Genomic DNA, 27,288 nt, shown 5'->3' on the forward strand with positions numbered 1-27,288 from the left:
AGTTATCCTTCCCCATCCCTACCAACTCATAATTAGGACCAATGAGGGACACCCCTTCTTTCTTATATAGCTACCACTTTGATTTATACCCTTCTCACTTCTCACTAGAATTATTGCTACAGCCTCCTCATTGGTCTGCTTGCCTCATCTTCTCTCACTTCAGCTTATCATCCACCATGCTTCCAAAGTGATTTTCCTTAAACACAGATCTGACAATATCACTTCACACCTTTACTCATTTAACGCTAGTAGCTAGTTCGGGTTTTTTTTTTATTGTTGTTGTTTTGGTTTGGTTTGGTTTGGTTTTTGGCTAGGCAACTGGGGGCTAGTTCATTCTTATTATAGTCTATGAATTTTCTTTATAATATCACTTGTTTTTCACTTTTATGGGAAATTTTCTTATATAGTTTCCAAAAATGTTAGTCAAATTCCTTTTTTTCTTCAATATTTTCTGGAACCCCAATAATTCTGAGGTTTTCTTTCTTGATCTTTTCTCCAAATCTGTCAGTTTCATCTGCTTTACTTCCCATCCTTTTTTCCATTGTTATTTTCTAAACTTTTTCTGTTTTGATTATGCCTCCTTTTATTCTGTCCTCCAAGAAATGAATTAGTATTCTTACTGCTTCCATTGCTGTTTTTGTATTTTTTTACCCTCATAAATTATTAAATGGGTGATGTCCCAGGACAGAATGATTGTTGAAAAGTATGGGATGTCCTACCTATAAGTCCTATGAGTGGCAGCACCAGTTCTGTGGTGCCAATCTGGGAGGCTGGTCCTGCTCAGGCACAACTCACACGTCTCAAAGGCTTATTTCCTTTAGCTTTAGTGGTATGCATATACATTTATGACTTTTGCTTATGGGCTTTCCCTATTTATGGAAAATTTATGTTTACCTAGAAGTATGATATTAACAATACATCTCTCTTACATGTGGGACTTCCGAATGGGATCAGTGTCCCCTCTTCCCTGATATTACCTCCCTCCCACTGCCCCTTGGTGCCTCAGCCTGTCTTATGCTGAAGGAGAGTTATGTCTTCTGGTTCTCTAAAGGGATTAGAACTTCTTCCTGAGTCTCTGACTTTATCAGCATCAATCACACAGAGATTCACAAGCATCAAATTTTCTTGCTCATAAATGGACACAAGACATAAGTAGAACCCCCTCAGGGGCTAGTTCAGTGACACCTAATTGAATTGGAGGGCTAAGTCCCTAGAGAATGGTTGATTGCCACTCGCTTCAGAGTTCTGGGGTAATTCTAACGACCTAGGTTTTTCTGGTAATGTTGTTCATGAGCCCCCATTAGTAAGCGACATGGTGATTATCAGCCAGGCTTAATTAGCCATCTGAATATCATCTATAAGTAGGTATAGTAAAGACAGTTGTGACAAAAAACAGTCTTCCCAAACTAGGTACAGAGAGTACTTATGGCAAAGGTGGTTTCTAGGCATCCTTTTCTCCCTTCATAAAGTATTCCTGAAGTTCTCATTTGGGCACAACACTTTTCCATATCTGTTTGCAGATGCTTTCTTTGTTATTGGGCATTACTGCCCTGGTGCCCACTGCTACTTTTTCTGGTCACTTGGGTATAGGAGAGAGGAAAGAGAGAAATTCTAACCTCCTTCACAAGCAATTTCCTTTTGGACAGTTGGCTGGAACTCCTTTACCATTAGACTGACTAGCTGCTGGAATGGGCAATTCTCAGTGTGTCTGGTTCTCCCAGTCAAAACAAGGTATTTTCTTCGTGGTTTTATCTATCACAAGGTGCTTTCTCTAATGATTAAAGTACTGCATTTATTTGAAATTGATCAGGAGTGACACATATCTATATCAATTTTTGTATTTATATCAAATTATATCTAGTTCATATATACAATTTATATCAAGTTATATCTAGTTTAGATCAATTGATTCTGTAGTTTTTATAGGCTCTGGATATACTTATCCCAACTCCCACACAGCTTGTATCTGAAGATGAATATAAAATCAGATCTTCTTCATTTCAGGTTGAGCTCTAGAGCCTGCCCACCTAGCTGCCTCTAAGTACTTATTAACACATTACCTCTGTTAGAGTATAACCTCATTGTGAATAAGGATTGTTCCATTTATTGTATTTTTATCTTCAGCACAAATCACAACGCCAGGAATATATTAGGAAATAGGCACCTAATTGTTGAATGATTTCCATATAGCAGAGAGAGCCTGTGATTGATTAGATCAGGGTTTCTTAACCTGGTGTTTGTGAACTTATTTAAAAAATATATTTTGATTACTGTATTTCAGTATAATTGGTTTTCTTTGTAAATGCATGTATTTCATTTTGTGCACTTAAAAATATTACTGAGGGAAAGGGTCTACAAGGTTTGTCAGACTACCAAATAGGTCCATGACATAGAGGAATATTAAGAATCTTTGAACTAGAGACCAATAAAAATTATATTTTCAGAAATGAACAGATAGATTCTAAGGAAATTCCAGAAAGTATCTGAATAGGATGAAAGGAAAACCCAAGATTACCTCTAAATGTTCACACTGCTCTGAGTGTAGTAAAAGACAATTTTTAAAAACTAATGACCTGGACATTAACTCTAACTGCAAATTTTAGGTACAAAGCAATAAATGAGATTTCAGAATGGACATTTATCATACACTGATTACATCCGTTGGGTGCTTACGAGTACAAAATGGATTCCAAGTGTTACTAATAGGCAGCTGGCTCTGCATATTATCTCACACAAAGAATCCTTTGGAACATAAATTTTTTTAAGAATTTGAGTAAAAACATTGCCAATGACCAGATTTGACTGAAATATTATAGTCCTGTCCTAACACCATTCAAGTTAATAAAGGGGAACATAATTTACATTTATTTGCCCTTGGAATGTTTTTGTTTGAATATGACTATAACCCCATGTATATTCAACCAAATAATGTACTATGCTGTAAAAACTAGTCTAGGAGAAGCTGAGAACCTGTTCAATTTCTCTATCTTACCCCATTCCTTGGCCACTCCTTGCTAAGAATTTATTTTTTTGATTGATGTACAGCACCAACCTAGGTAGAGTCATTCTGTTTTCCAACTTCACCAGAAGCAAGGCTGGTTAAAAAATGTATTTCAAAGGGCTTCCCTTCTGGGCTGTAATTTATTTTTATAAAAGTTTTATTAATTTCTTCTGGTTTTTATACCACAGTTATTTCCTAACACATACCTCCCCATCCCCATCAATAGTACCCTCCTTGTAACAAAGACAGTTAAACATAGTTGAATCAACAGCAACTGCATTTGTCAGAGAATGCAACCTTCTCACCTCTCACGTACCCCATTCTCCTCAACTGAGAGGAGGGAATTATGTTTCACCAATTGTCTTCTGGAACCAGTAATGGTTAGTGCATTTAATCTGACTTCTTGTATGTTGTATTATAAATAAAAACAAACAACTCTCATTGAGAGATTGGTCAGTAAGCTAATAAATAAGGACAGCAGTCATCTTTGACACACCTAAAAGCAAAGATCCCTCGCTTTGGACAAACCGTAATGAGACAATCTCACCCTTTCTGGCTGATTGCAATTCCAGGGCAGGTAAAAGTCCTGGAATTTAGAGATGTGTCAAAATTCACTAAGGCCAACTTTTTGTTGTTGTCCTTGTGGAATTGCTCAGAAAGAGAAAGGAATCTACACTTGTAAAGAAGATTGCTTGGTAGTTTATTTACAACAGAATGTAAGAAAAAGTAAGTCATTAACAATAATAAATAACTAGGGGGAAAACACAAAAACAGTCATAAGATGACACAGAAAGATGGTATAGCTAGGGGAATCAGATTTGTTTGCTCTGCTTTGGATTCTGTAACACTGTACATTTCTAAACTTGGTCCTTCAGCAGTGGCAGTAGGCTATTGAATAACTTAATTAAAACCTCAAATCTAAAATGTAAACAGCAGATATTACAGGACATTTGAATTTACATAGAGCTGTCATTGGTATTTTAAAAAATGCAACCAATCTGTTGTTTGGGATACACATAAACTGGAAACGTAATTCAACAAGCATGCTTTTCACTTAAAGCAAAAACATTTGAGTTTAGCATAAAGCATCTGTTAACATAAACAATGAAATTGCATTTTAATAATGGCATCTGAGAAGTTAACATTTACTTTCTCTTACTGCACTAATTCCTAAAAGCTCATACACTTGTATTTTAAATGAACCTTTTTTTTTAAAGACCTAGCATGGAGTGACCTGATAAATTGGGAAGCAAACCAATTATTTGTTTCTGTGCAACAGTTTAGTTTTAGCAGAGTGTATGCCAGTGGCTTAAAGAATTAATTTTCTTTTCAGATTGCCATCACTAGACAGCTATTTTTTTCCTTTAAATTCAAAAGGCTCTGTTCCAAATGGCATTATACCATCTCTTCCACCTAGTATGGAGATTATAAAAATGAATCTAGATGTTGGGTAATTCCTCTTTTCTAATGGACTTAGTGAATTGACTCAAACTATAATCTGGTTCTTCTCCTAAACCAACATGCCAGTGACCTGACCCACTGAATGACTTTGGGCTTATGATAAAGAAAATTGTAAGTTCCCTAATTTAATCCAATCTACATTAAAACAGTGAAATTTTTAACCAAAAAGAAAAAAATTTCTGGGAGCTTCTGAGTGAATTGTGTTATTAACCAATTATTGCAATCTCTTAAAAGAAAACCATGGAATTCCCTCTTGGGTACTGTTAAGGTTTTGAATCTTGGCCCCTTACTTCAACAACCATGTTGGCTAGAGTGGTTTTTCACAAGAAATGTAGCTAATGAATACTCTAATTAAATGTGTGAACCACTCTTTCCTCCACAAACTGATTCAAACCACAAAAGATTTTTCTAGATTAATCCACGATCAAAAAACATAAAATTGAATCACTGGTTTGGTCATGACATGATGATAGCCAACATCTTTCTTTCACAGGCCACTTTTCTGTCACCATTTTTCCATTTCTTGAGAGGTCATTAGAAAAGAGATGTCCCTATTTCCTGAATGAAAGAAAAAATGCATTGGGATTTGGTGCTGGTTTGGGACTGAGGAGATAGCTGTAGAAATAGAGATATCTTCCCAGGAAAGCAAAGTGAGGAGTAAGATGCCTATATTTACAATGGACAGGATGTTTGGCAGTATCTTGTTACTGTGATGACCCAAAGTAGGGAGATTAAATGACATTTTCATGACCTTCATCAGCATAAGGGATGAAGAAAGGATAAATGTATGTGCTCTAATCATGGATCTTTTACTTTAATTCAGCTATTAGCAACTTTAAATTGGTAGTGTGAGATTTGGTATACTCTCTCTATATACATGTATCATACAATTTTGGTGAAAAAGCTGAAGATTACCATTTTGTATACAGAGGCACTGAGTAAAGAATTCTATTTTTTCCCCAAACATGCTTCGTGAATTCAAGCTACTGCTTTTTTTTCTTTCTAAATTTCCAACATACAGCCATTTAATTTTCATCTTTATGAGAAATGCAACTGTTCACATATATGTATATGTATATATATAATATCACACAATCCTATAGCATATTGCAAAATCTTATACCAAATTCGTTTATGGAGTTGGTGAAATGACACACTTTAAGATATAGGTATGTAAACTATTGAAGTTGTTTTATGTCTCGTGGTAATATTCAAAGCAGCCAAAGGAATATTTGCATTTCCTCTCCCCTTTTTTTATATATAGGTGCCACTCCTAGACAGGGGAAAAAAAAAGTGTGAAGACTTGAAGACCATTAATCTGTCAGCTAAGTGTCAAACTACCGAAGGGTAGCTTTGCATTTGATTTCTGGCTATGGCAGAAATAAAAAGCATGAAAGAAAGTCTTAAAATAGTTTCTTAAAGCACATAGAATTGTTAACCTCAAGAGCAAAGGCTGATATGCAAAATTTACAGATGGTAGTGGTGGAAAAAATATATACTAGGTATGTATGACCAAGATATAAGAAAAAAATTCACGCTAACCCATGCCAAATGATTTATTTCTGCTCTCCTTCACTCCCTCTCACCTCAGGCTCTGGTTTTGGCTTGTAAACAAGTACACTCAACATTTCAATATCTTTTTCAATAGTTTTTGGGTTCCCATTTCTAAAATTACACTCATCAGAACCAGACATTTACTTTATCTTCTACAAGGGGTGTGCTGGTAAATATCTTAACAATCAGCTCTCTGAAAAAAAGAAAATGTATAGGGATATACATTTTTATCTTTTTTTTTTTTGAGGAGGCAATTGTGGTTAAGTGACTTGCTTCGGGTCATACAGCTAGTGTCTGAGGCTAGATTTTAACTCAGGTCCTCCTGACTCCAGGGCCAGCGCTCTATCCACTGGGCCACCTAGCTGCCTCTATATTTTTTTTCTTATACTTTTAATTTTAATCCACATTATTAAGTTTTTTAAGTCTAGACAACATCAAAATGATAAACCAAGTCCTGATCTGTAGTGTTTGACAATTTCTGGGGTGTAAATGAAAACCTACTTAAAATTTTCTGTAAATTTAATAATTGCTTAGAGTAGGTATGAGCTGGCTCCAGCACACCCCTCCTAGGGGAGCTATTCAGAAGTTCCAGGGATTTGAAAGAAAATTTTCAATAAGCAAACAACATGTGATTGTACCATGCTGGGAAGATGTTTTATTAAAAACACCATCACTCTAGGGGAAGAGATCATCCAGAGACCAAAACTATTCACAATGGTTTAATTCCTTAAAGTCTGGATCTTAGTACTTTTTGCTCTACCTCCTTTCAATTAACAACTAAAGAAATGAACCTAACATTAATTTGCCTCTAGAGGTAACATCTGTACACTGTGAGGATGTAACTATTAGCAAGAGACTACTTAGAATATTGTGGATAAGAGACAGAAGGGAAGAGGTCTTGGACGTTAGATAGGGCTCATTACGATACCTTCCCTTAGTCTTTTTGTCTTGGAAATCCTGGTCTGGGGGGAGGTCCCTTTCCCGAGCTAAAAAGGTCAGAGTTGGGGTGCTGTCTGGAGAGCTGTTAGATCACCCTCATTTAGAGGTCAAATGTAAATTCTGAGATTCTACTTTTTTTTTTCCTCCTGAGTTTCAAGGCAGTGAGGTGTGAAATTAAATAGATTGTGTCCTGTGATTCATTAGAATTCTCTTGCTCCCTCCCCTTCATGATTATACCTCCCATATCCCTCTATTCCAATTCTAACCCCACCTAGTTTCAATCAAAGAAAATTTGGCAAAATCATCTATTATTATTTCTATGGAATAGGGGGAAAAGAAATCAAGCATTTATTAAGCACCTATTATGTGTTAGGCACTGTACTTAAGTACTTTACAGATATAACCTCAATTTGATTATACTTTTTAATTTGTAAGTAGAGGTCAATGATTCCACCTATGCCTTCTACCCTATCAGCAACAGCCCTCTCTCTCTCCTTGCCCCCCAACCTTCCATTTCCCTCTTGCTATTCACTTGGCTCTAATGACATATTAATTTGTGACCTCAAGCAAAGTTACTGAGAATGACAGTTTTACAAGGTGGGAGGATGGATAAGAGGTCTTAGGGAGGGGTAGCTATTACCAAGTACCCACAATGGAAGAAAATGGGAAGCAGAAAATAACCCAAAAAAAGGTATTTTTAGGACTCTTTCACAGAACTTTATTTTATTTTTTGACTAGGCAATGGGGTTAAGTGACTTGCCCAGGGTCACAGAGCTCATAAGTGTCAAATGTCTGAGGCTGGATTTGAACTCAGGTCCTCCTGACTCCAGGGCCAGTATTCTATCCACTGCAATACCTAGCTGCCCCCACAGGACTTTATCGACATATTTATTACCTTACCCTCTATATTTCTGATAAAACCCTACTGGTACAATGATCTATCAGTTCCATTCTGCTAATGTGGAACTTTGACATCTTTAGTGGGTAACTTGAGTCCAAAAGTCAGAGGATGGAGACTTTAGAGAATGAAGGGGTTGGTTTCACCTAAGCCTTCTAATTCCTACATCATACCAGAGCAGTCAATTAAGGGTTCTTTCATTCAAGCAAGAGCTAGAGTTGGAGGCCATAAGAGAGCATAAGGGAAAGTTATTAAAAGGTAGAAACAAGTGGAATCTTTTTCCATTACAAATTCTGCGTAAGGTATAAATAGGATTAATGGCCATAAAGTCAATTATCAATAATTGCACTTGGAGCCTTAGTATGTCAATACTTTTTTTTTTTAAAGTTTAAAGAGTTAATTAGGCCCCAAATCCTGAGTCAGATTAAACAAAATATGAATCTGGACAATCACTGTGGGTGTTCAAGTACTGGTGAAAATCAGTTCAAAGTTTAACAATTAAGTATGTCAAGCCTGAGACTGTTCAATATATGTATTTTTAGAAATTCAGGTTTAATGGGAAGAGAATGGACTTTCTTCCTTTTCACTGAGTATTCATTTGTTTACCCTTGGAATCCTTATCAATTTAATCGCATATTGATATCAGAATCTATTTCCTGGCTTATAATTATTAAAACAGAAGATTCCTTTTGTCCTTTGCAATTTATCATCAGACTATTTCCTGACATGTACTATGGATGCTGTATGGTGTACTTTGGAATTCAGATTATATGTGGAATTACATAATCACATGCATGCTCATTGAGAGATCTGAAGGAACAAGTCTGAGTAAGTAACAAAGCAGTTTTTCTCTATCAGAAGAATCCTAAAATTAAAAAAAACAACCCCCAAAAATCCCCATACCAACAAAACCCCACCAAAAAAGAAAAAGAAAAAAAGAAAAAAAAACACCCAAAAAACCATGAAATTTTATTCATTGTTACTCTTGGGACTGACATGGCTTGTCTGCAGAATGTACACCAGGTAAATCCAGTGTAGATTTTTTCTCAGGGTCTGGAAGAGTGAGAGTTTCTGGGGCAGATTTTTTTCGAGGTCGATCTTTGGGAACTGCTAAGAATTCTGGAGGGTCTGTGGAGAGAGGTGTAGACGGAGCACTAGAAGGAGCAGTGCGGATTGCAGAAGGCAGCAGGGAAATGCTGGAGATCGAAATTGAAGGTGGGAAAACTCCAATTTTCTTGTTGGTGGCTTCCTGAGTTGCTCTTTCAAACTCTCGGACTTCATCCATTGTCATGTCTTCAATATAAAAAAAAAAGGCAAACAATTAGTTGGTTATAAGATCGACTTCTATTCATTGTACCCATTTCAAAGGTAAATCTGTTGCCTCTATTTTAATGGGATCTGTCCAGATGAAAAATCAAGAGAGAAAGAGCCTCCCCTAAGTATCAGTTGCTTGGGTTTTTTGCACAACCAGGTATCCCAGAACCAGAGCAGTTTTTCCGAATACTTACTCAGATTTCCCAGGATACTTCTCAATGTATTTTCCAAACATGAAAAATAAGACTCTATCAGGAAATGAGAGAAATAACACGTTTGTGTTTGCGTGTGTGTGTGTGTGTGTGTGTGTGTGTGTGAAGATCTAGTCATCTCTTCCTAAATGGGAGGTCAAGGGTTTGATGGATATAGCAACTAACTATACTGATAGGAATATTTTTGTCGAGTTAGATCAATTATTCACTTAAAAAAATTATCACAGCACATTTCATAATGTGTCCTTTTCACACAAAGATGGTGTACAAAGGTCTGATGGTTGGTTATTGGTGAAGTGGAAGAAAATCTGTGCTTTGCCAACACTCTTCGCACCTATGTGTTAACTGATCCACCTTGCAATGAAAAGAACTTGCTATCTCTAAAACCGGAACATTTCTCAGGATATCCAAATTTTAAAAAAAATAGGGAAAAACCAACATCAGCAAAGGATTATTCGATGGGTATTGATCTTTTTTTGAAAAAAGTCAACCCAATCCCCCTAAAATCATGATTTGGAACTCAAGAAATAATATAGCCATGTCAGGGAAGGAAGTATTCCATATATCTGAATTTTCTAGATAAATAAAACTTACCCTTTAAAGCAGTAAAACTTTTTTTTAAGTCCTGATTTTTAACAGAAACATTTCTAAAATATACACTACCCTCCCTTCTTTCAAAGCATGTAGGACATAACAATCTTTTCTTCATGACTTGCCATCATTATTCATGAACATTTATTTATTAGGGTATAGGCAACAAGGTAGTGATGCTTGGTCTTGGGGGAGGGGTGTGTGATGCTTTTTATCCTTACAGTAAATGTCCCCAGACTTCTTGGGCTTTTGAGTTGGGCCTCTTCTTTTATTATCCTTCAGTAACCTTTCTCATTCTCAAACATCATTTCCTGGGACTATTACTATACCTCTCTCTAATTTCAGATCTTTCTCTTCCTTCCAATTATGCTGCCTCTGATCACCTATAGACAAGGGAATTCAGATAACCTTCCATATTTACCAATCACCACCACCACCATTTGCAAAACACCTGGCTGGGAAAACACACTGTTAGGCACTGAGGTCAGTCAAGCTTACGGAAACCCAGTTGAAAAGGAAACCATGGGAGTAAGGGGTTTTCCTGTGAGTGAAAGGGATGGGATTTGTGTCACTGGCTGCCCAGAGACTGCTTTCTAACTTCCTGGTTTCTGGCTTTGTTCTGTATAGTTAAGAGGGACTAGGCAGGAGTATGCTGAAGCCAGCACGAAACCTACGAACTCACTGTTAAATTTTCAGTGGGAGCATTTACACCTCAAAAATTGGAAAATTCTGCAAAGCAGAGTTTGGTTTATTTTATTGGTTGTGTGGACTTAAGAAAGCAATAGAGAACATGTTAATGATGTAAATTAAACATAAAAGTGTGTTGTGTGCCACCAGATAGCCAATTGTTAAATATTTACCAGCACATCCCTCTGCACAAGTGAAGTATCAGAGCATAAATAAAATGGAATAATAATATGGCCACTTTAGAAATACTGCTTAATTTTATGTGTAAATTGTCACAATTCTAATTACTTCTTCACCCTATCAGTGCAGCAGCAGTGTGGCAAGCTGCTGATTGGGTGTCTGTATTAAGTCTGGCACAAAAATGGTGAGTCCCCAGGAGAGGTCTGTCTAAAGAGTGGTGAACCAACCCAGGGTGGAAACAGAGGTCACAGCTCCTGTACTAGTCAGTACTGGAATTGGACCTGTGAGTGGCTACTGTACTTCTAGTCTGGACAAAATATGAAGACCCAGTCTTAACAAAACAACAAACAAACAAACCAAAAAACAACAAAAACCCTAAAACTCAGAACGTGTCAACTTACAAATTGTCGTTTCCTCAGTTTGCTGTTTAATCAAAAAACAACAAGACAACAAAACACAAAACCAATAAAATAAAACAACTCCATAGGCCAAGAAATAGAATTAAAGGTTAAAAAAAAAGTGGGTACCAATTCCCCCCCATGTGATAAATATGTCTCTAGAAAATCAGTTTCAATCAGAATTAAATGTAGTGAGGTTAGATAGCTAGAGGCTTACAAGCCTATCAGTTCTTTCTATATATCTCATTTTTTTTTTACCTAGATTAAAAAGAAACTAAAATGTTATTGATATGTTTTGCTTTTATTGTTGTTCAGTTGTTTTCAGTCTTGTCTGACTCTTCATGACCCCATTTGGGGTTTTATTGATAGAGATACTAAAGTGGTTTGCCATTTCCTTCTCCAGCTCATTTTAAAGATGAGAAAACTGAGGCAAACCGGTTAAGTGACTTACCAGGGTCACACAGCTAGCTTCTGAGTCTGGATTTGAACTCAGAGGACGTCTTCCTTACTCCAGGCTATGCACTATGGCGCCACCTAGCTGCCCTTTTGCTTTTACACTTGCTCAATTTTCTCTTGTATCCCTCTTTCTCTTCTCAAAAGTCTCTTCCTCTCTCTCTCTGCAAACTGGTGTTTGGTGGAACCAGATATTGCCTGACCACTGAAACCTTGTCCTGATTGGCTAGCCCAACTCACAATTCCTATGAGTTCTTACTAATTGAGCCTTTCTTGGCTCAAACTGTTCATAATATTGAGTTTGCAGTCCACTGAGACTCCCACATTTTTTTTTCAGACAAACTGCTGAGCAACTATATAACACTAAGAGTTACAATATTATAGTGTTGCTCCAAATTAAAGGTATTACACTGATTCAACAGATCAGAGTCACAGAATCTGGGAGGTAGAAGGGATCCCACCCTTAACATAAAATTCTCTAAAGCCAAATGTTAAATTTTTAGTGTGTATATTTACACCTTGGAAATTAGTAAATGTTACAAATTAGGGCTTGATTTATTGTTTCATTGATTAAGAAAATGATGGAGAAAATGTTAACGATGCAGATTAGACTTAAAAGTGAGTCATGTGTATACTTTTTTTTTTAAAGAGCTGGTTAATAACATTTACAGCACACTCTTGGAACTACCCACATCCAGAGACAAGTCATTCCACTTTTGGAGAAGTCCAATTGTTAGCAACTTTTTCCTGACATTTAGCTTTACTATGCCTCTTTGACACTTCAACTCACCGCTCTGGGTTCTATCCTCTACATGACAACTTTTCAAATACTTGAACAGTTATCATGTTCCTTTTGAGTCTTCTTAAGGTTAAACATGCCCAGATCCTTCAACCCATCTTCACATGACATGAATTCAAGAACCTTCTTCTCCTGGTTGCCCTAATCTGGTCACTTTCCAATTTAGCAATGTCTTTAGACTCCTATAACAACGGATGAATCCTGATATGGATAGAGTACAGAGGGACTATCATGCTCTCTTTTTTCTTCTTCTTCTTTTTTTTTTTAGGCAATTGGGGTTAAGTGACTTGCCCAGGGTCACACAGTTAGTAAATGTCAGTGTTTGGTCTGAGGCCAGATTTGAACTCAGGCCCTCCTGACTTCAGGGCCAGCGCTCTATCCACTGCGCCACCTAGCTGCCCCTGACTATCACTCTCTTATTCTAGGAAAGTAATCTTTTTTTGATGTAGCCCAAGATGACATTAAATTTTTTAGATTAAAAATTTTAGATATCTTGCACTGTTGACTCATATTGAATTGGCAGTCAACTAAAGCTCCTAGACATTTTTCAAACTGCTGTCCAACCATGACACAATCTTGTACTTGTGAAGCTGATTTTTGTGTACCTAAGACTACATTTATCCCTATTGAACTTCAGCTTGTAATAAAAATAATTAATAGGAATAGCTAGCATTTATATAATGTTTTACTGTTTCAAAAGTCCTTTAAAATATCTCCTATTTTGGAGGAGATCCTCCTGGAAGACAGAGGTTATTATTATCATCCTCATTTTACCCATGAGGAAACTGAGGCAGAGAGAGGGTAAATGTACAGGGTGTACAAAAGTAGCAAGTAGGGGCAGCTAGGTGGTGCAGTGGATAGAGCACCGACCCTGAAGTCAGGAGGACCTGAGTTCAAATCCGGCCTCAGACCAAAACACTTGACACTTACTAGCTGTGTGACCCTGGGCAAGTCACTTAACCCCAATTGCCTAAAATAAAAAAAAGGAAAAAAAAGGTAGTATCTAAGGCAGGATTTGAACTCAGATCTTCTTGATTCCAAGTCAAGGAGTCTATTCAGTGTGCCACCTGGTTACTTTAAATATATTACTAGATTTAGTACAATGCTAGCAGTTAAGATTGGATGGAGGTGACTCTATTGTTTTCTGCGTTAACTATGCTTTCTAGCTTTGTGTCATCTTCCAAATTTGATGAGTACACCATCTATGCCTTTAATCAAATTATTGATCAAAATGTTTAATAGCACAGGGACAAGTATAGATCCTTGAGGTACTCCACTGGGGGCTTCCTGCCATGATGACATTGAATCATTAACAACAACTTTCTCAATCCCACGTTCCAGCCACTTCTGATTATATTTATTGTCTAGTTGTCATCTCTCTATCTTCTCTGAAGGAATTAGTAGGAGAGATTTTGCTAAAATCTAGGTAAACTATATCTACCCCTCACCTACTAGTTCAGTAATCCTGTTAAAAAAGGAAATTAATTTATTCTGGCATGACCTGTTCTTCATTGAACCCTTATTGGCTCTTTATAATCATTGCTTTCCTTTCTAGAGGTTGCTAGCCATCTCTTTAGTTATCCATCTAGAAATTCTCTAGGGATCAGTCTTCCTCACTGGCCTAGAGAATGCCAAATTTTTTGAAAAAATTAAAAAAAATATCAGAACATAATTTTCCCTTTTCTAGATCTTATAGCAGCTCTCCCATTTCCCATGACTTTTAAGATCTCCCTGATAACGGCTCAGCAATCACATCTGCCAGTTCTTTCAGTACCTAAGGATGTGGTTCCACTGGGCCAGGTGACTTGGATCCATTAAGAGCAACTAGGTACTTTCTTACTATCTACTCAATTTTATTAATGATCAGCTCTCTGTTAATTGTCCTGTCATATCTTGTGCAAAGGTCATTTTCCTTGGCAAAGGAAACAGAAGCAAAATAAGACTGAGTAGCTCTGCTGTCATTTACAATAATCTGGTCACCTCTAACCCTCTTCTTCTTCCTACCCTGAACAAAAGTCTTATCTCTTTTTTAATCTTCCTTTTCTATATGGCAAAAAGACCTCAACCTTTTTGTTGTCTTTACCTTCCTTGGCTAGCTCATTCTGAGCTTAAGGACTCCTAATACTATTTTTTTTTTTTTACAGAATGTGCCAGTAACTTTAGCCTGTTCCCTGGCTTTGCTGCCATCTTGAAAAAAATCTGAGTTAGTTCTCAGTCCATCCATATTGGTCTCTTCAGACAAATCTCATTTTCCTCACTGGAATTATTTCCCTTTGTGTATTCAGAATTTAATTTTAAAGTGTCTCCCATCCTTCCTGATGTCTCTTGGGCCAATATTCCCCGTAACATTTTAGTCTACTTGAAAACAGTGAAGGGCCACATCACCACAATGCCCAAATCACTTTGCTAGGAGCCAGGGATAAAAAGTCAACAAACAAATAGTCTTTGTCCTCAAGAAGCTTACCTTCTCTTGAAGTACAAGACATTTTGAGTTTGGGGTTTTTGTTTTTGGCTAGGCAATGGGGTTAAGTGACTTGCCCAGGGTCACACAGCTAGTAAGTGGTATGTGTCTGAGGTCAGATTTGAACTCAGGTCCTCCTGAATCCAGGGCCGGTGCTCTATCCACTGTGCCACCTAGCTGCCCCTGCAAGATATTTTGAGGCAGAGAAAGAGTACTACCAAGTAGGGGGAATCAGGAATGGCTCCCCTGTAGGACATGGAATCTGAAGGAAGGAAGGTATCTTCTAATACACTAAGATGGGAAATTGAATACTGAGTTGGGAAACAACAAATGGGCCAGTTTGGTTGAAGTAGAGAGCTCATGAAGAGAGGCAATTCATAGTAAGTCTGGAAATATAGACTGGTGCCAGACTCTGCAGGGTTTTCAAAGCCAAACAGAGTTTATATTGTTACCCTAGAAGCAGTAAGGAACAGCCAGAATTTACTGAGAGGCCTATGATCAGGTCTACACCCTGAACTTTGGCAACTGTGTAGAGGACAAATTAAAGTGGGGAAGAGACTGGAGGCAAGGAGATCAATTAGAAGGCTACCGCAATAGTCCAGGTGAGTCAAGGAGGGCTGGAACTAAGGTACTTGACTGCATATATAGTGAGAAGGGGAAGAAAGGGATAGTTGCAAAATATTTGTGGAGGTAAAAATGGCAAGATTTGGCAACTGACTGGACACATAGAGCATGGGGGAATTGAGGAGCCCAGGATAACACCAAGATTGTGAACCTGGGAGACTGGATGGTGGTGCCCTCAACAGAAATTGTGGGTTTTGGAAGAAAGGTAATGAGTTCTTTTTGGATACGCTGAGTTTGAGATGTCTCTGAGACAGCTAATTTGAAGTGTCCAACAGGCAGCTGATAATCGATACGTTATGTAGGTATCAAGGAAATAGAGCCTCATTTACCATATACCTACTGTTTTTATTAACGAATAAGGAAGGTAATAAAGAGATTAAAGGATAGTATTTGAGGAGGCAGTAGGATATAAGTTTTAATTCTATTTCTCACATTTCATACCTGTGATTGAAAAAATGTTATTGAACTTCCCTGGGCCTAAGCTTCCTCTTTGGTGATTTCTGAGGTATAGATGTTCACATTGAAAAAAAAAAAGAAAGGAAGAGGTTGTTCTAGATGTCAACTGAGGTCCCTTTTCCCTCTTAGATCTATGATCCTGTGATTCTATCCCACGGAAACTGGATATTTTTCTCTAAAATAAATGACTTCCTAAAGAAGTGGCTTGAATATGTCCCTCTACTGCACTTGTCCAGCAGGGGGCAGAATCTATCAAAAATACTCAAGGTTTGATTTTTACATGCCACAGCAGAAAATGATGCAGTCTATTAGAATTAATACTCTCTTTGAATACACTGAAACTTCTTAAAATGTGTGGGAGCAATTATGTCACCTCCTTCTTGTCACTTCATGGATATTATTAAGGCATAATTTTAAGCTAATTCTGAAATGGTTTTGAATTGGTGACTTAAAATATATTTCCCACCTATACTTGATATAAGGAACAGCCTGTGCTTTGAAACATTCCTGATTATATTAGGATCATGGATGAGACAGGCCATGGAAGAAAATGAACAATCCTCAATTTTATGAAATTCCAAGGAACACAAGAACAGTAGTTAAGCATTCAGAATTCAACCACTCTGCTATGGGTAGGAACTGAGTCTTTCTGATTTGGTCCAATAAAGGCCTCACAGACACAATAATTTACTGCAGTTCTTTTATAAAGCATGGCTCCCAGCTTTCTGGTCAATAGCCCAGGATAAAAGCAGCCCACCTTGTTGTTCTGCATGGTGTGAGGGCCAATCTGAAGGGCAAAGAAGATTTTCCCCTTCAGGTGGCTGCCCCAGCAAAGGCCCACACCTGCATCTTCTATCTTCCACCTGGAGAAGGGGGGAGGGCAAGCATACCATGCATGTTGTCCTGTGGTCAAATTTTGTCTTACCACAATCTACTCAAAGATCCTCTGTCCCCACCATCTGGGTAGTCAAGGTCACTACTGCAAATGGTGGTAGGTGCACAGGAAGTAAATACACTTAACACAATTCAATTTACAAATATTGGCTGACACAGAAGTGACCTGTGAAAGATAAGCCATATGGTTGTTATGATAGATCTATGCCCTTTATCTGTGGCTGAAACAAGAGAATTGTTTGGTATTTGGGGTCCCTGCTTAAGGCCACCCACTCAATGTTTCCAGGCTCACAAGATCTGCTCAAGCTCCTAAAGACTTTTTACCCAAATCACTTTCTGGTGGTCACAAAGGTTCCATCTTGGCCTGTGAAATGGACCTAGGCTAAGGGGAAAAACAACAGGGCTATCCTTCTCCCACCCTTTTCCTACAAGCATTCTTTTTTGCTTAGGATGACTAGTAATATTATCATCATCCTGGGGGAGTCTATTATTCTACTTAGTATTTATCAACCCTTATAGGGTCAGTCTAGAATGGGACTAGATCTGCTCAAACCAAGGAGGAGTGAAGCTAAGCCCAAGATTCAGTGTGACCTTAGTGGTATTCCTAGAAAAGACTACCCCTGGCTTGGGTGCCTAGGTCCATGACTGCTGACCCCATGACGGCAGGCCCAACATTTAAGAATAGGTGGGTTGAGGGTGTTCTAGAGAGGGATTGTTAAATTTTCAGTGTGAGCACTTACACCTCAGAAATCAGCAAACTACAAACCAGGACTTGATTTATTGCTTTGTTGATTGTCTAACTTAAGAAAGCGATTAATTATTAATAATGCAGATTAAAATTAAAAATGTTCTCAAAGTACGTTCTCCTTTTTTTCTAAGAACTAACTGGTTGCTGAACATTTATTTATCAGCCCTCCCCTAGGCTATGAGGTACCACATCTACTGGGGATTTTTCTTCTATCCCTTCATCCCGGAGCACTTGTCATGGTTGGAATAGCTAGTACCTAACTTTTACCCAAGCTGTTAACCAAAGGAAAATTCACAAGCATAGACAGGTTAACAACAGACCTCTTATTTCGCACTCAAATTTAGAAAATAAAATTAATACAGCCCCAAAAAGAGGATTTGACAATAGAGGAGGTGGTTTGTCCTTCTAAATCCTTTTATTTTAGAACCTAAGTAATGGGGGAGGTAGGAGAAGATTGTTCTCTTGCACTTATTTGACCATCCCCCTGGGGTGGAGCCGCCTCTTCCCTTTGTAGGGCATGGTGTGGCTACACCCAGTCTAGGTGTATTTGGCTCTTGCCATTGTATACCCCATCATATAACCTTCTGCCCCTCAGGTTTGGGAGCAAAGCAATCACCATGCCCTAAATCATGAGGTTGCCACTGGTGATGACAAATGGGGTTTCAGGTGGGCAGAGTTCTTTCCAGGAGGTCTGGGCTCAATCTGACTTCACTGAGAAAGATGGGTCGAGGCTTTGTTATTATTATTAATATTGTTATTATTTTTTAAGATCCAACACATCTGGAAGGAAATTCCCACCCAGGAGTCAGAATGATGGTCTAATTTAATTTCCAGAAAAATCTGCTCCCTCTTTGGGGATTCTATAGTTCTACTAACTCCTTCTGTATTGGTTGCGGATGGGACATAATTTTGACCTAATTCATAAATGGTTTGGAGTTGGTGATTTAAAATCTATTTCCCATATGCTTTGCTTTGAAACACTCCCTGATTACACTGGATCACAGATGAGACAGACTATGGGAAAAAAAATATGATCCTCAACTTTACAAAATTCCAAGGAATACAACAAAAAGAGGAGTAAGCACTCAGACCTTAACCACTCTAATGTGGGTAGGACTATGGTTGGGATCCTTTTGATTTGAATGTGAAGTAAGTGGTCCATTGCTTATAAGTCTAGATCTGTGAACTCCCCCCTTTGGTTAACTTAGCATGGCGTGTGCCTTTGTTCCACAGCGAAAGGAGCCAGGAAAGCAACTTCTCCCCTGGCCAGTGCTGGAATCTATTTCTTAAGCAGTACAGGTCTTTGGTTGTATCTTACAACTGTTTGTGGTTAATATGACGCTAGTGACTGAGCAGGATCCTTTTCATTTGTGTATGTATGGGGGGAGAGGTGAGAGAGAGAGCAGGTTTGCTCTGACCTGAGGCTGCAGGCTGACTGTGCCTTCACTAGCCCTTAACTTCCTCAAGAGTCAAAGGTGGAGTCTCCCAGACTATGCATGAGCCCTCTCAGCATCTACTTCCTTTTGAAGATGGAGTATTTGCCTCCTCAGGTTTTATATGACCACGAGGACTATAGAATGGTGTTCCTTCCTTAGGGTGCCCTGTCCCTCCATTCCAAGCGCTAGGTCCTTAGGCTTGATAGGACATGCTTGTTGGTTTTACTCATGGGATTTCCCCCTTCCCCCCTCCAGGGGAACCATGACTCTTGGGTGACTGGAACCCTGGGGCTTATGTTGGGCCATCTTGGCATGAAAGGGATCAGTTCTTTTCGATTACTGCTCCTCCTGAATCATGAGACACTGAACCAGGGCCATTTTATTGTGGGCATGTGGGTCCTTTCCGATATGGCATAATAAAGCACTCAATCATAGTACCTAGTACCAAAGTATTTTTTAAAATTGAGGCTTTTTCTCCCCTCCTTTCCCAGGCCTGCATAATCCTGCACATGAGGTCTGAGAATCTCTCTAAGAGGTAGGCAGGGCAGTCTTAATATGTTCCCAAGAGGACCCAGACTGAATTCCAGATCATCTACCTGTGGGCATCTTCCCACTGGATTGCGCCAGCTAGAAGCTACACTGTGTTTGTGTATGGCCTAATTTTGGCCTATGCACACTCTATGTGGGCATTCATTTATAAGCATCTCCTGAGATGAGATGAGCAGCTATGTGTTTTGCTTTCTTTTAAAAACATACAATATAAACCGTTTGGTTTTTGTTCTGGTCCTCCAAGACCTATGGCAAGCACGGTGAGTACCTAAGAAATTTTTATTGACTTAGACTGAAAACAGTCTTCCAAACAACACTTTATTTTACCGTAGAGGTTCTACTTTATGGTAACACAGTGGCAAAATGAAATAAAACAAAACAAAACAAAATCCTTCCATAACCCTAAATTGAGAGAGAAACTAGTTAAGCTTCTTTTCAATGGTCTCCTGCATTATCAAACAATGCACAAAAAAGGGAGACAGATAATCAGGTCTAATCCAACGTTAGATTCTCTCACATGCATTTAACAGGAATGCATGAATCCAATGAAGAATAAGGAACCTCTCCAAGAATACACACACACACACACACACACACACACACACACACACACAGGCTTATTCAGTAACAATAAAAGGCCAGAGTGCCAACAAAGAAGGTCTTTGTAGATCCAAAGGGCTCACTGATGACTAAAATCAACTTTTAATTATCCCAAAACACATTGTTTATTTTGTGGTTTGTATGTGGTAGTCTAGAGGTTGAGTGGTGGGGAGTGGGAGCTGGGTTACTAAACCATGTAATGGCTGGGCCACAATACCTGGCAAGTGGGCACACCTGTGGGTTTATCTACCTGTATGCCTTAGCTAGGATCTTTGAGGATTTCAGAGATATATAAATGATGTTGGAATTGTCCTTTAAAAAAAGATCTGTCCCTCTTTCCCTACCTGAGCATAACTAATTGAGTGAGAACTATACATTTACAAACTACACATTTCAGGGGCTGATACATTAGTGGGTTTTTTGGTCTGCAGCTGTGATTTCATCAATGTAGGAAACACCCAGAGTGAAAATTCCTTCCACCGAGACAGATCAGCAACTTGCCTGTAAGTTATAATACTGGAGTATGGTCTGGGAGCAAGGAGAGGTTATGTAACCTGTCCATTGTCACACAGCCAGTATATGTTGGAGATAGGACAACTCACTTCTTGACTCTAAAGCTGCCTCTCTACAAAACATTAACTTAAATTAGCCTGGTCTTTACTACTCATTTGTAAATTACTAAATCTGTGAACTTTTTTTTTTGTTTTGTTACCTAAGGGTAGATTTACTTCACTACCTAGCATATATCCAGATCACTTCCCCCATCTCTTCTCGGCCAGTGTGGATGTGTGAAAGGTTGAATAATTCCAGGATCAGTCTAAGGCAACAGATCTAACAAAGTCAAACAGGTACAAAAAGTTGCATGGCATATTCAAACAAACCTGAGTGATCAAACATCATTTGATGTTTCTGATCATCTGTGCTACCGGCCTTTAGATAATCAGGAGTTCATTGCATTATAAAAACCCATCATCCAGAGTAAGATTTTGGACCAGTGAAATGCTGGTTTTTCCCCTTCTTCTGTCTTAGTGTAGGATTTTCCACTTAGCTGCAAGTTTTCACCTTCCATCTTCAATACAATTTTATGATTAATGCAACAACCCAAATGTTAAGTATCCTTAAAGCAATCAAAATGCTAGCAATGTCCCCAAGCTGTCACTGCCCAATTGAGAGGTGGTTTGAATTCCTTACCAAAAGCACTGAGGTTTCTGTGTATTCTGTTTGTGGAAAGTTAGGAAAGAAGTGTTTTTGTAATTCTTCAGTGGACATATAATAAGTATATATGGTGAAGGGATGGGCGATATGCTGAAAAAAATCTACATACACTTGTTTTGTCAAGGCTGTTTATGTCATCCACAGTAGATGAGTGCTGATTGCAAACTTTAATGTTGGTTTGTTCATGCATGTTTTTCTCGTATTCCCGAACATCATCCATTGTCATATCTGAAAGAAGGTCAAGATGGTGGCAACTTCCATTATTAAAAGCAAACTTTCAGAGGGAGTGTTTTAAGGGAAAGGCAGTAGTGTTGCATAAGCCAAAGAGGATTTCATAAAGCAGGGAATCCACTAACTTTATGAAACATGAGTCATAAAGTTAGCTGAACCAGCCGGGGAATGGTGGGGTGGGGTGGAGTGAAAGGTTAAGTCAAAGGAAGTGTGAGAAGAGTGGAAATTGTTTCGAGGTATCTGTGAAGTGAGCTAGATGGAAAGTGTTGATATGTGGGTAGCGCTAGAGACAAAGATCTTCTAAAATGGTTTTTTTTAGAAGATCCCCTCCAAAAGAGAGGGTCAGAAATACTTCTGGGTAGTTGGGTTGTTTGGTTTTTTTTTTAACTTACCTTCCAGAACCCTTTTGAAAGACACTTTAATATCATTTTCCTTAATGCAATGCACTTAACAACAAGAAGACATTTTCATTGCTAGAGAAGACATGCTTTAGAAGATAGGGAAATTATTTTTGTTCACAAATGTCAGAAGTTCTAACTAACTTTGGATTTTTTTTGGGGGGGTGCAAGTTCTCTGAAAGAATACATGGTATCAGATCATGCAGGCCTATGTCAGATAGAACCACTTGATAATAAACTTCATGTCACCTCGTCTGTTTGAAGATAGTTTTATCTCTGCTGTGACACAATTATGATTTTGGGGTTATTGTTAACCAGCTGATTTCTGGGCACTTGACTTCTAACCTAATTAGCAAAGAACTGAACAAGGTACTCCTCTCTGACCTGTGCAATGTATAAATGTATCCTATGCCCTTCTTGGCATTCTTTTCCATAATTTACAACTATGGACACTTCTTTCTTGCTCATATGGCTTAACTCAATTCCATAGCTTCAGTTTTTCATGTGCCCCTTTAACAAGGAAGTCGAATCCAACAGACGTTTTGATGGTAACAAAAGACATCTACTACCCAGATCCCTAAGTAGCTTGGTGGAAATTTAGAGTGGGCATTCACAGCTAGAATTTTCCCTTAAATATTTTCTGTATCATGTGGCTTTGTGTCTTTTTTTAACATGCCATGTGTCATGTGAGATTCGCTTCACTCACCAAGGGCAGACTTGCCAGAAGCTTTTGATGTGATTCAATGTGATACCCAGCCAAGATAAAATGTGGCTGCATGTGTCTCCAGGCACATTTGATTCAGTTTTTTTTAAGTGAATTTTTTTTTAACGATTTAGTCATTATTTTATTCTGCCTATGATTTCTTCCTCTTCCCCCCCATCATTATCTTCAATCAGAGAAGTTATCCACAAGCAATATAAGTATCAGGGTGTTAAAAAGCAGTCTGGCCAAGCAAAGAGCATGCTCTTTTGTTAGAAAGTTAAGGTAAAAGCAAAAGAATAAGAAATATTACTTCATGATAAGTTCATATACATCTCATTAATCAATTAAAAATACATTCTTATCAATGTTAGCACTTTATAGTCTGGGTTCCTTATTATTTTATTAATATTACTTAAACATAAATATAGCTTAAGAAATACTAAGAAGTCATTTTCAAGTTAAAAAACCTATCATATTAAAAATGATTTTCCCCCATGCATCATAAGTTCTCAAAGCATTTCATCTTATTCATCTAAATTCTTCCCTACTTTATTTGGAAAATAAAAGCAAAAAAATTTCAGTTGCTTTCTTCCTTTTAAACAGCAATAGAAACCATTTAAGAGAAATTTTTAAAAAAATACCTTTAAGCCCATTTAGGTCAAGACTGAACTTTGGGAGGGTACCTGTGTTTGTTCCCGTTGATATAGGATAGGCATAGAGAGGGAGAAGTCACCCAGGGTCTCTTCGGTGTGGGACATCCTAAAAATGTAAGTCTTTGTCTATATGAGTGAGCAGAAAGGAATCCAAATTTTGGGAAGACTCCATTTTTTTGGGGGGAAAGATCATCCTTAAAAGAGCCAATATTTCCATCTGAATATACTTTGGGTCACTCTCCAAAAGATGATGTGTTTAATCCCCCTGGTGGTAGACACTGGGTCAAATTCCACTCAAAAACACCCTGACATAACACAAATGCTCTTACAAATGGGTCTGACTATTTTCATATTCTTCAGCTTACGCACGGAACACAATAAATCAAGGGCAAACTTATCTATTCAGGCTACTTTATGCTCCGTTTAATACAGCTGGTCCTAAAAAGCTGCAAGTAAATCAGAAATTTGCAGATAGAATCATACATATTTTGCCACTGACTTACATTATATTTTCAGGGATGGCTTTTGCTGATGACTGATTTTCACTTGACAGTGGTTTGTAGTAACCTTTAAGCTTTTAGATTTCTCAGCCTTTTATAAACATATACAGAGGTTTGCTGAAGCCAGCTTGAACTCATGAGCTGACTATTAAAATTTTCAGTGTGAGCAGTTATACCTTGGAAATCAGCAAATGCTACAAATCAAGGATTGTTTTATTGTTCTGTTGACTGCCTAGACTTAAGAAAGTGATGAAGAAAATGGTATTAATGCAGATTAAATGTACAAGTGTGCTGTAGGCATTTTTTTTTTCTGGAGGGATGGCTGTTAAAACATTTATCAGCACAACACCGCTTCTGGGTATCCAGAGAGCCCCTATTTGATGGAATCCCTGAGAAAAATTACTTTGCAAAGTAACTTTCAACTAATCATCTCTGAAGTTCTCTATTTTAGAGTTTTCTAAAAGAATGACATAAGTGTACTTTAATTTCCTGAACTTGAAAGTTCTATCTAGTTCTAACATGCTCAGATTCTATTCTATTTACCTAAGTCAGGGGTTATTAACCTGGGAATTTAAAAATTGCTTCTAAAAGATACTTTGATAACTTTATTTCAATTTAATTGCTTTCTTTTGTAAGATCATACATTTTATTTTATGCATTTAAAGACATTATTCTGAGAAGAGGTCCAAAGGCTTCATTAGATTTTTCAAAGGGGTCCAAGACACAAAGAAGTCCAAGAATTCCTTATCTAAATCCCTTTTTAAGGGATATATTCCAATGATACAATTCAACCCCCCCCCCAACAATTTAGCAATGACAGAAATAACATAATTAGGGAAAGGGATGCTTTCCTGGGGTTTTTCCTACTAGACTGCAAGCTCCTTGAGGACAGGGATCATATCTTACCTAAACAGCATATTTGTCCAAATGCATGGCACAGTACCCTGCATACAGTAGTCACTTAAGAAATGTTGACTGAAAAGCCATGATCAAAAAAAGAGCCTAGACATCATCTTTCAAGAAATATCAAGGAAAACTGCCCTCATATTCTAGAACCAGAGGGTAAAATAGATATAGAAAGAATTCATCAATCACCTCCTGAAAGAGATCCCAAAAGGAAAACTGCTGGGAATACTGTAGCCAAATTCCAGAGTTCTGAGGTCAAGGAGAAAATATTGCAAGCAGTCAGAAATAAACAATTCAATTACTGTGGAGCCACAGTTAGGATAACACAAGATTTAGTAGCTTCTACATTAAAGGATCAGAGGGCTTGGAATATAATATTCCAGAGGGCAAAGGAGCTAGGGTTACAATCAAGAATTATCTACCTAGAAAAACTGAGTATAATCCTTCAGGGGGAAAAAATGGAAATTCAATGAAATTGAGTACTTTCAAGCATTCTTAATAAAAGACCAGAGCAGAACAGAAAATCTGACTTTCAAATATAAGACTCAAGAGAAGCATAAAAATGTAAACAGGAAAGGGAAATCATAAGGGGCTTAATAAGATCAAACTGTTTATATTCCTACATGGAAAGATGATATTTGTAACTCATAAGACCTTTCTCATTATTAGGGTAGTTAGAAGGAACATATATAGACAGAGGGCACAGGTGTGAGTTGAATATGAAGGGTTGATATCTAAAAAATAAAATTAAGGGGTGAGAGAGGAATGTATTGGGAGAAAGAGAAAAGAAAAGATAGAATGGAGTAAATTATCTCACATAAAAGAGGCAAGAAAAAGCTTTTATAGTGGAGGGGAAAAGGGGGGAGGTGAAGGGGAGAGAATGAACCTTACTCTCATCAGAATTGGCTCAAATAGGGAATAACATATACACTCAATTGGGTATAGATATCTATCTTACCCTACAGGAAAGGAGGAGGGGAAGGGGATAAAGGGATGGGGGGATGATAGAAGGGAGGGCAGACTGGGGGAGGGGGTAGTCAGAAGGAAAACATTTTTGAGGAGGGACAGAACTGAGTCAAATTTATAAAAAATAAGAGCCATTCCCCAATTGATAAATGATCAAAAGACATAATCACTTTTCAGATAAGTTAACAAAGCTATCTACAGTCATGAGAAAATATTTTAACTATTAATTGGAGAAATGCAAATTAAAATAATTCTGAGGTACTATTTCATACCTATTAGATTGTCTAATAGGACAGAAAAGGTAAATGACAAATGTTGGAGGGGTTGTGAGAAAAATTAGACATTAATGCACAGTTGGCAGAATTGTGAACTTATTCAACCATTCTGTAGAGCAATTTGAACTATGCCCAAAGGGGGTATAACACTATGCATACCCTTTGATCTAGCAATACCACTACTAGGTCTGTATCTCAAAAGAGATTAAAAAACAAAAAGGAAAAGGACTTACATGTACAAAAATATTTATAGCAGCTCTTTTCTGGTGGTAAAGAATTCAAAATTGAGGGGATGCCTATCAATTGGGGAACGGCTGAACAAGCTGTGGTATGTGATTATGATGGAATACTATTGTACTATAAGAAATGATGAGCAGGATGCTCTCAGGAAAACCTGGAAAGACTTCTTACATAGGCTGATGCAAAGTGAAATGTACTGTGTACAAAGTAACAGCAATATTGTAAGACGATCAATTGTGAATGACTTGGCTAGTCTCAGCAATACAACAATCCAAGATAACTCTGAAAGACTTATGATGAAAAATGCTATCCACCCCCAGAGAAAGAATGATGGTATCTGAATACAGATTGAAGTATACTTTTTTAAAACTTTATTTTTCTTGAGTTTTTTTGTCTGTATTTTCTTTCACAAAATGACTATTATGGAAATGTTTTGCATGATTACACATGTATAACCTATATGGAACTGCTTGTCTTCTCAATGAGAGGGGATGGGGAGGGAGGAAGGGAGAGAATTTGGAACTTAAAGTTTTAAAAATAAATGCTACAAATTGTTTGTACATGTAACTGGGGGAAAATAAAATACTAAATAAATACAAAAAAAGAAGTGTTGACTGATTGGAGGTGGATTACCTCCCTAATTCACTTTGGCAGGGTATTCCTTTCTTTCCTTCGCTCTAGGTGAAATGTGTTACCATGACCTAAGCCCTGTTTGTCCATGCTTATTCAAAGAATGCTCCTATCATTCTCTGAACACTACTCAGTCCAGTGATAGAGAAGGTGCATGTTACCATATCTCTGACAATGTTTATTCTACTCAAGGGGTGGTGATGGTGTCATTCTGTTCTTGTAGAGTTCTGTCCTTAGCAAGGCTTGGCTTGGTCCCTGACTTGACTTTAAGAAGCTGATACCTAAAAGAGTATTACTCTCTCATTTTACTGAGCTG

At 37.8% G+C, this 27,288-nt stretch overlaps 1 protein-coding gene across 3 annotated transcripts in view; it reads right to left on the reverse strand.

Moving 5' to 3' along the window:
• Positions 1-8,807: 8,807 nt before the first annotated feature.
• Positions 8,808-27,288, reverse strand: part of PITPNC1 (phosphatidylinositol transfer protein cytoplasmic 1) — a 360,189-nt gene continuing 341,708 nt past the window's right edge. For all 3 annotated transcript variants that reach the window (XM_021000755.2, XM_078155882.1, XM_021000756.2), the window contains one exon: positions 8,808-9,146. In XM_021000755.2, the coding sequence (XP_020856414.1) occupies positions 8,833-9,146 (314 nt within the window). In that variant the 3' untranslated portion in view covers positions 8,808-8,832. The remainder of the gene's footprint in view (positions 9,147-27,288) is intronic.

The sequence above is a fragment of the Phascolarctos cinereus genome, unplaced genomic scaffold (assembly GCF_003287225.1).
Source record: "Phascolarctos cinereus isolate Bilbo 61053 unplaced genomic scaffold, phaCin_HiC Scaffold_5;HRSCAF=322, whole genome shotgun sequence".
Classification (NCBI taxonomy): Eukaryota; Metazoa; Chordata; class Mammalia; order Diprotodontia; family Phascolarctidae; genus Phascolarctos; species Phascolarctos cinereus.